The 9,051-nt window shown below is 39.9% G+C and overlaps 1 protein-coding gene across 1 annotated transcript; it reads left to right on the plus strand.

The window, feature by feature from the left end:
• The first annotated feature begins 3,094 nt into the window (after positions 1-3,094).
• On the plus strand, positions 3,095-7,455 carry LOC106958477 (protein NLRC3-like). The gene is made up of 5 exons (XM_015050388.1): positions 3,095-4,887; positions 4,984-5,157; positions 5,239-5,412; positions 6,162-6,208; positions 6,576-7,455. The coding sequence occupies exons 1-5, from the start codon at positions 3,095-3,097 to the stop codon at positions 7,136-7,138; spliced, it is 2,751 nt and encodes a 916-aa protein (XP_014905874.1). The 3' UTR covers positions 7,139-7,455.
• Positions 7,456-9,051: the final 1,596 nt, after the last annotated feature.

The following is a 9,051-nucleotide window of genomic DNA, read 5'->3' on the forward strand; positions in this document are numbered from 1 at the left end:
ATTATTATTATTATTATTATTATTATTATTATTATTATTATTATTATTATTATTATTATTAACAACCTTTGGGATTTAAAGATCTATTTTGTAAGAGAAACCTGCCAAAGAATCATTGCTCTCTGGATCTGTCTGGTAACAAGTAACAAAAATATCTCATTGTCAGACAATCACATTCCTACATACCACAGACACATGAGTTAGGGTAAAAGGAAGCTCTCTTACAGTAAACTGCATCAGGCTGAACTGGTTTGACAACACTTACCATATTTTGGTCTCTGCTGCTCCTTTACAAACTGATTTAGACAGACATGGGAACAAGCTACAGATCTGCAGCAGCGTCTCCAAAGGCTTCTTACTTACAAATGGAAATTTGACTTGAGGTGAGTTATACAGCTGAGAAAACTGTAAATATCTGACTAATATCCTCAATCTGTGTTGTTGTGGAGTTTCTTCAATGCTGTTTGAGAATATTTTATCAGTTCCAGTTCATATTTATCAGAAATTTTTGATATTAATGGTCATTTGTTCCTGGATGTATCCCTCAGCAAAGACCGGATAAAGAGTGAAGAGTCCATCATCCAAGTGTCTCCAACCGGGATCAACACTCATCTGATAAAATGTAAGGCATTTTACCTGAACTAACGCAACAATTTTCCAAATGTTTACATGTAATATTCCATTTATGACACTTTATGACACTGATTTCACCAAAAGGTTGCTGGTTTTGGTTTTGACCAGAAAACATCTTGTTGGCTCTGTGAGTGATTTTAACTGCTGGTGGCTGTTAGTTTCGTTCGCCTTGGTTGAGTGCATGTGATGGAAGAACAACCTGCATTCACTCAGCCAAGCGGAAGAAACTGGATGCAAATAAAAGATAAAAGTGAAGGCAAATGCTGTGTTGGTGAAGTTTCACAAATTACTGAGTTGTATCTACTAAACACAAACTAGGATGATGCTACTTAGAAAACAATCAATAGTTGGTATTGGCAACAAGAGCCATTAATTCCTTAATGTCTGCAGTTGGTGAGAAGATTTTTTACAGAACCTTGCAAACATTTTTATGCGCAAAGGTATTCACATTTTGTCAGCTAACATCCACAAACTTTATGGATTTGACTCAGATATTTGGTGATTAATCAAAGCAAAAATAATGGATAAAAATGTGAAGCGTGTTCCAAAACGCTCCTGTTGGCATTCTGACTAAAACCAGGAAGGTAGAGCACATCACCAAGTCCTTCCACTGAGAAAAGATCTCTCAGGTCTTCTGTTTCTGGTCTGCTCTGCATCCATTTGTATCTAAATAGAAATGAATCTTTCTATTTTTCCTCTCAGGAATTCCCAGCAGAATCCAGACTGTTCTGAACCCGACTATGTGCACCTTGGTAGTGATGGATCTATGTACCGACCTGTAGTCTTCAAAGAGAAACAACAACCAGAGGATGAACGGTTAGAAAATTCAAGCTGAGTTATAGGTTACTTAAAGCTTTAAAAGTTCATTGTGTATAGCTGACAGTTTGAAGGTAGGTGGTTCTTTAAGTTAATCTGTTAATTGTGGTGGAGGGACAAAGTTACTGATTTGAGAATGGAAAGTGCTACAAAGCCATTTTTAAGGCTGTGATGGCTATGGGAGCCATCCAGAAATGAAATGGTGCAGAAACCTGCAAGGACTGGAAGACCTTCCAAAGTGACTGAAAGACTGCTTCATCTACTCATCCAGGAGGTCAACAAAAACCCAGAACAACTTCTAAAGTTGCTCACTTCATATCAGAGATTTTAGTTCAGCAATAAGATGTCAAGATGTCCACCATAGGAGAGTTTCAAGACAAAGACCACTGCTGACCCGAAAGATCAAAAACATCTTCATGATCCTCAAAGTTTTTGGAAAATATTCTGTGGACTGAAGAGACAGTACTTCATGTTTTAGGAAGGTTTTGGTTCTGTTACATCTGGAGCAAAACCAACAGCATTTCAGTGGGTCAGGATTCCTCCACAGTTAAACACTCATTACCACAAACTCTTGGTCTGGCACTGAAATCTGCTAAATGATAGAACACATTGAAACTGTGAAAAGAGGAAGAAATCTGTAAAGAAGAAATTACTTTTTTAAGCACTTTACAGGTTAACTAATATCTTTCCCTTTAAACATGTTTTTCCCAGGATTTATCTCCGACTGCCCTGCTCTTCTGGACTCAGCAGTGTTTCAATGCAGAGTGATAACTCCATGTACAGACCTACTGCTTTCACAGAGCATCACCAGCTTGATCAGAGGTTCGTATTAAAGTTAATTTCACAAGTCTTGGAACGATGTACACAGCATGTATTTTTTAAATAAAAGGAGAGACGTCACAACAGTTGTGTGTTCAGATTCCACTTCAAGATGGTAAATAGTTTGTGCTGTAATCTCAGCTGTGCTTGTCTTTGAGTATAAAATAACTCTTCTCTCCTGACTCCTTTTAATGCTTTGTCCAAATATGTGATATATAAGTTAACTGGTAATTTAAACTTGAAACAAAATAAAATGTACAAATGAATGGATGACGAGTTTATTGCAGCTTGGATATCTGACTGGCTGGAAGACAAATCTGAAAAGAATAAAGTGGATCTGAAATGAGGATGCAGTGATGAATATAAAAAGTTTGTATAATGTGTCCTTCATTTCTCTGCAGACAAACGAAGCCTGGCAGGTCTTCACAGCAACTAACAGAACTGAACTCCATCTTTGAGGTGCTGGAGAAACATATTTTTAATTTTGCTAAAGAGCAGCTGATGAAGTACCAGAAGATCCTCATGCTGCAGCTCTCTGAAGACCTTGAAACTAGGAAAGAATTTGAAAATGTGTTTGACTGTGAAGATGAAGAGCAGAAATGCAGCAGAGAGTCATTTCTAAAGATTACAGTGGACTTTTTAAGAAAAATAAACAAAGATGATCTGGCTGAACATCTGCACAAAGGTACAAGAATGTTAGCTTAAAAAGATGGCTCTTTAAAAACTATTGACCCTACAAACATCTTTATGCTTGATTTGTTTTGTGAACAAAAAAGCAACATAAGTTAAAAGGATGTAATTTTTTGTTTCAGGAACAATTCAAGCCATGTGCCAGTATAAACTCAAATCCAACCTTAGAAGAAAAGCCCAGTATCTGTTCCAGGGAATTGAAAACCCAGGAAATAAAAGTTCTCTAAATCAGATCTACACAGACCTGTACATCATAGTGGGAGAGACTGGACAGGTCAATCAGGAACATGAAGTCAGACAGATTGAGAGAGCATCAATAAAAAGAGGGAGACCAGACATAAAAATCAGGCAGGAGGACATTTTTAAAACTTCTTCTGGAGGAAAGGAAGCCATCAGGACGGTGATGACGAAGGGAGTGGCTGGCATTGGGAAGACAGTCTTAATACAGAAGTTCACTCTGGACTGGGCTGAAGGTAAAGCCAACCAGGACATCCAGCTAACACTTCCATTCAGTTTCAAAGAGCTGAATCTGGTAAAAGATAAAAAGTTCAGCTTGGTGGAACTAATTCATCACTTTTTCACTGAAGTCAAAGAAGCAGGAATCCACAGTTTTGAGGATTTCCAGGTTCTGTTCATACTTGATGGCTTGGATGAGAGTCGACTTCCTCTGGACTTTCAGAACAGTCCGATCCTGACTGATGCTACAGAGTCCAGCTCAGTGGACGCTCTGCTGACAAACCTGATCAGGGGGAAGCTGCTGCCCTCCTCTCTCCTCTGGATAACCACACGACCTGCAGCGGCCAATCAGATCCCAGCTGACTGTGTTGATCTGGTGACAGAGGTCAGAGGGTTCACTGACCCACAGAAGGAGGAGTACTTCAGGAAGAGATTCGCTGACAAAGAGCAGGCCAGCAGGATCATCTCCCACATCAAGGCATCCCGAAGCCTCCACATCATGTGCCACATCCCAAACTTCTGCTGGATCATCGCCTCAGTTCTGGACTTTGTGTTGCAGAATGGAGAGGAGGCCGAACTGCCAACGACCCTGACAGAGATGTACATCCAGTATCTGGTGGTCCAGATGAAAGTGAAAAAAGTCAAATATGATAGAAGAGCTGAGACAGATTCACAGTGGGACGCAGAAAGCAGTCAGATGATCGAGTCTCTGGGAAAACTGGCCTTTGATCAGCTGCAGAAAGGAAACCTGATCTTCTATGAATCAGACCTGACAGAGTGTGGCATCGATATCAGAGCAGCCTCAGCGTACTCTGGAGTTCTGACCCAGATCTTCAGAGAGAATAGAGGGCTGTACCAGGACAACATGTTCTGCTTTGTCCACCTGAGTGTTCAGGAGTTTCTGGCTGCCCTGTATGTCCATCTGAGCTTCAAAAAATCAGGAGTGGATCTTCTTAACGAAGAAAACGAAACTCAGTGGCTCTGTTTCTTTACAAATATGCCTGATCTGGCCTCCTTCCACAAAGGTGCTGTAGACAAGGCCCTGAAGAGTCCAAATGGGCACATGGACCTGTTCCTACGCTTCCTTCTGGGTCTCTCACTGCAGACTAATGAGACAAACCTGAAAGGCTTGCTACCAAAACCAAGAAGTGATTCACAGGCAAACGATGAAACAATCAAATACATTAAGAAAAAAATCAGTGAGAATACCTCAGCAGAGAAAAGCATCAATCTGTTCTACTGTCTGAGGGAACTCAATGATTGTTCTCTTGTGAACGAGATTCAACAATATCTGAGCTCAGGACAAGTTTGTGCAGGAAAACTCTTGCTGTCTCCTCAGCAGTGGTCTGCGCTGGTCTTTGTCTTACTGTCATCAGAAGAAGATCTGGACATTTTTGACCTGAAGAAATACTTTGCTTCAGAGGAGGCTCTTATGTGGCTTCTGCCAGTAGTCAAAGCATCCAAAAAAGTGCTGTAAGTGGATTTCTGAATTGTTCAGAGGTTTTATGAGTATAGTCTCTACATGAAGACCAAAAGGATGTGCTGTTTCATGCTTGCTTCCTCCCCCAGGCTCTGTGAGTGCAACCTGTCCGATCAGAGCTGTAAAGCCCTTTCTTCATTTCTGGGCTCTGAATCCTCCAGCCTAGTAGAACTTGACCTGAGTAACAACGACCTGCAGGACTCGGGAGTGATGAGCCTGTCTGCTGGACTGCAAAGTCCAAACTGTAAACTCGAAACACTCAGGTCTGAATTCAAATTTCTGTGATAAAAAAAAGATAAATTCCTTTTTTTTCTTTCTTAATGAGTATAATTCTTTCTTTGTAGTCTGTCAGGTTGCATGATTGCAGAAGAAGGCTGCATCTCTCTTGCAGATGCTCTGGTTTCTAACCCTTCTCATCTGAAGAAACTTGACCTGACCTACAATCATCCAGGAGATCTGGGGATGCAGCGGCTTCGTGCTGCATGCCACGATCCAAACTCCAAGCTGCAAGATCTCAAGTATGGGCTGAAAATAAAAGTCTACTGCATGGAGATTTAATTTATCAATTTCAGTTTACAGAACATATTTATTATTTTTTTCCCCAAACAGAAAAAAATCATGAAGTCAAGTTTATCAGTATAGCAAATTTCTGAGAGGACAGTTCAACTTGCTCTATATTATAATGTTATGCAAACAAAACACAATATTCAAGTATGCTGAGAACAGGAAATGGCAAACAAGTAACATACATGAGTGTGATTTACACTGTCCTGGCCTCTGATTGGTTTTCTTACCCAGTGGCGTATTTCTGCAGATGGCAGTAGGACCACAGGGAGGAAGAAGAGAAGCTTCATGTTTTTCACAGATATTGTGTCTCTGATCATACTGTCAGAACACAGTGACAATTTTAACAAATATGTAAAAAAACAACACAGTTCTAAAGTTACCAATTGCATATTTAATAAAGGAAGTCATCATTGAAAATATGTTTTTTATATTTAAATGTTATTTGTGTAATGTTTGAATTATAAGAAATGTCACAAGTTGCATAAAACAAAACTAAATATATTTTGAACACTGCTGTTTTAATATGTACCACTATAAGTATATAATGATCAACATCATTACAGAACAAAATAAAGCCAACATTTTTTCATTTGCTAGCTTTTAAATAATTGGTTACAAAAGTTTAAACTAACAAAATTAAGAAAGTAAATAGATGAGGAAGTAATATGTTGTCACTTAAAACATTGTTTTCTTCCTGCAGACTGGACCCTGCTGGAGAGCAATGGATGAAACCTGGCTTGAGAAAATGTAAGTGTAATTTGTACAAAACACCAAAATGCAAGTCTGTCCATGAACCCTCCCCCAGACTGAGCACAAGATGCCATGGTCAGACAGCGGGAAATGAGGAGGGGGGTGTCCCATCAGATCATCAGTCCCTGAAACCACACAAAAGCGCACATAGGGTCAATATGACCATGCCGGACTGCGCACAGTGTAAAAAGCTTATGGGGTCCAATGGAACCCAACCTTAAGACCACAGGAGGGTTAATATTCCGTATACAGCTATTTTTATTAATGTATTCACATTTCTAGTCCACTCTATTGTAATAAACCATTTTGTTACTGAGCCATCTGACCTGTCAGAGGATAACCTCCATGTTTGTTCTTTCACCAGACTTCTCTGATCTGCAACTGGACATGAACTCCATAAACAGAAACATCAAACTGTTGGTCAAAAACAAATTCGTGACTTTGGTGAAGGAGGAGCAGCCGTACCCGGATCATCCAGACAGATTTGACAACTGGCAGATGCTGTGTACAAATGGTGTGACTGGGCGTTGTTACTGGGAGGTGGAATGGTTGGGAGAAGTTCGTGTATCAGTGAGTTATAGAGGAATTAAAAGGAAGGGCGAAAGTGAGGACTTCAGGTTTGGAAGGAACAATCAGTCCTGGAGTTTGAGCTGCTCTGATGCCGGCTACTATATCTGGAACAATAAGATCAGAATGCCCATCATCTCTCATGTCTCTCACAGAGTAGCAGTGTATGTGGACTATCCTGCTGGCCTCCTGTCCTTCTACAGAGTAGATGCCGAAACGCTGACCCACCTCCACACCTTCAACACCACATTCACTGAACCTCTGTATCCTGGTTTTGGGTTCTGGTCCAATGACTCCTCATTGTTTCTGTGTTCGAAGGAAGACGTATTTGGAAGTGTTCTCCTAAAACCTGTGATATGAATCATTTCTAGATTATGTTCATGTATGTAAAGATTCATCATCATAGTAGAAGCAGTCATGTTGACTTGAACACAGCGTAAAACCAGATAAATGTGCAGAATGTGACACCCGACTAGGATGCCTCCTGGATGCTCCACTCTGAAGGTGATCCGACTCTGGGTCCGACTGAGGAAACCCTGCAGTAGATCCAGAACTCTAGAGGAACCAAGTTCCTCTTTTGGTCAGGGAACACCTGGAGTTACTGGATACAGGGATACTGGTTTCTTTCCTGAACCTCAACAATCTGATCTCAGAAAAAAACACGATGATGGTTGGATGGACAGATGGAATAATAGATGAATTAATCTTAGAAATACTAAATATTATTTTGATAATTCAATGCATTGATCCAGAACCTTTTAGCCTGCTTTGACTTCAGATATAATCTTTAAAATAGTTTTCATGTTTCCTAATGGAAACTTTTGGACCACAGTGACATAAGATCACCGCTCTGCTCCGCTGCTAAAGAAGTTAATGTTATTTTTCTTTTCCTTTTTATTCTGCATAACAGACTTCTGTCTAAGCCATCTCTTGTCATTTGCTGTGAATACAGAAAATAAAGACGAAATTTCTGTGAAACCTTCTCTGCTGTGATTCTGTGACGTCACAATGACTAATTGACTCGACTTTCATCACGTTTATCTCGACTTTAAAACAAATAAAAAGATGTTCTACCTGAGCTAGAAATAGTTTCTACGTAGCTGTAAGTTTAGCAAACCGTAAAGTATTTTCTCAGTGGATTGAATAGTTTCACGCCACATACAATTTTCTGTTCACCTTTCAATTATGCCTCACATTGTAAAATCTCCCACAAATAGGTTGAAATCTGTAGCTGTGATGCAACAAAATGTGGAGAAGTTGGAGTGTGAGCTTTTGTAAAAGTACCTTAGCAGCAGCTGAAGTGACCTGATTCTCAGGAGGCTCCATCTCCTGTTCCTGTATTAGGATTACACCAGGCTCCCAGCCGCAGGTCCGACTGGTTCGGCATCTTTTATGATATGAGAACGAGATAAAATCCCCAGTTTCTACTAACGAGGGACAATGAGCTGCTTGCTCTGATTCAGTGGTTTTACCTGGAAGTTGGAAAAAAGTAAGTAATTTAATATCGGTCACTATCTGACCTGATTTATTAGAGCTCTAAAATGTAAAATCCTAATAATTATGGCATCATTTACATGTTTTGAACTTCTAAACCGGAGCAGTTTAGAGTCATATCTGACTCATCTGTAAAAATTGCAGGAAATGCTGAACCAGCTCTGACAGGAGCAGATAGACTAGATTATGAGTTTATTTTGAAACGCTGGAACAGTAAAGCCTTTAGGCGTCTGCATATTTTCACTTGTGCAGGTTACAGAAGAGAAGCTTCCAGTAGCTTTTCTTGGGTGTTGAAACAGGTTCATAATGTAAGCGTGGAGCAGTTAGTTGCTTTGGACAGATCAAAATATTATGTTTGTGGTGGATTCAGCAGGTTCTGGATCAGTGTGTACGGCGGTTCTCTTTAAGGAAGTTGTGATCGCTGACTGATCCTGCTGCTGTGTTTCTGTAAAGGTCTGAACTCTGCTATGGATCTGTGTGGGAAACGTGAGAGCCAGACCAACAGGTAAGACGTTTATGTTTTTCAGCTAAACGTCCTTAGATAAACTTATTTTATCAAATATAACCGAAGAATCATCAGAAAGTCAATAACATTTTGATTCTAAGCATGAAATTAAAGATTTAAACAAACATCATTTTCCCCACTTCACAGTTCTGAACTCAGTCAGGTGTCAGTCAACCGTCTTCGACTATTATTTGAACCCTCTGCTGACGCAAGGTGATACTTTTCTATTTTTATGTCACATTCGTGAAGTTATGTAGTGAAGTCATAGTTTTAA

This window comes from Poecilia latipinna, unplaced genomic scaffold (genome assembly GCF_001443285.1).
Source record: "Poecilia latipinna isolate Pla-1442-1.1 unplaced genomic scaffold, P_latipinna-1.0 Scaffold989, whole genome shotgun sequence".
NCBI classification, from domain to species: Eukaryota; Metazoa; Chordata; class Actinopteri; order Cyprinodontiformes; family Poeciliidae; genus Poecilia; species Poecilia latipinna.

Excerpts from the sequence above, each read along its gene's own strand:
- LOC106958477 (XM_015050388.1), top strand. The coding sequence starts at position 3,095 with ATGTGCCAGTATAAACTCAAATCCAACCTTAGAAGAAAAGCCCAGTAT. Across the intron at positions 4,888-4,983 it reads AAAGCATCCAAAAAAGTGCT|GCTCTGTGAGTGCAACCTGT; the intron begins GTAAGTGGATTT and ends TTCCTCCCCCAG. Across the intron at positions 5,413-6,161 it reads TCCAAGCTGCAAGATCTCAA|ACTGGACCCTGCTGGAGAGC; the intron begins GTATGGGCTGAA and ends TTCTTCCTGCAG.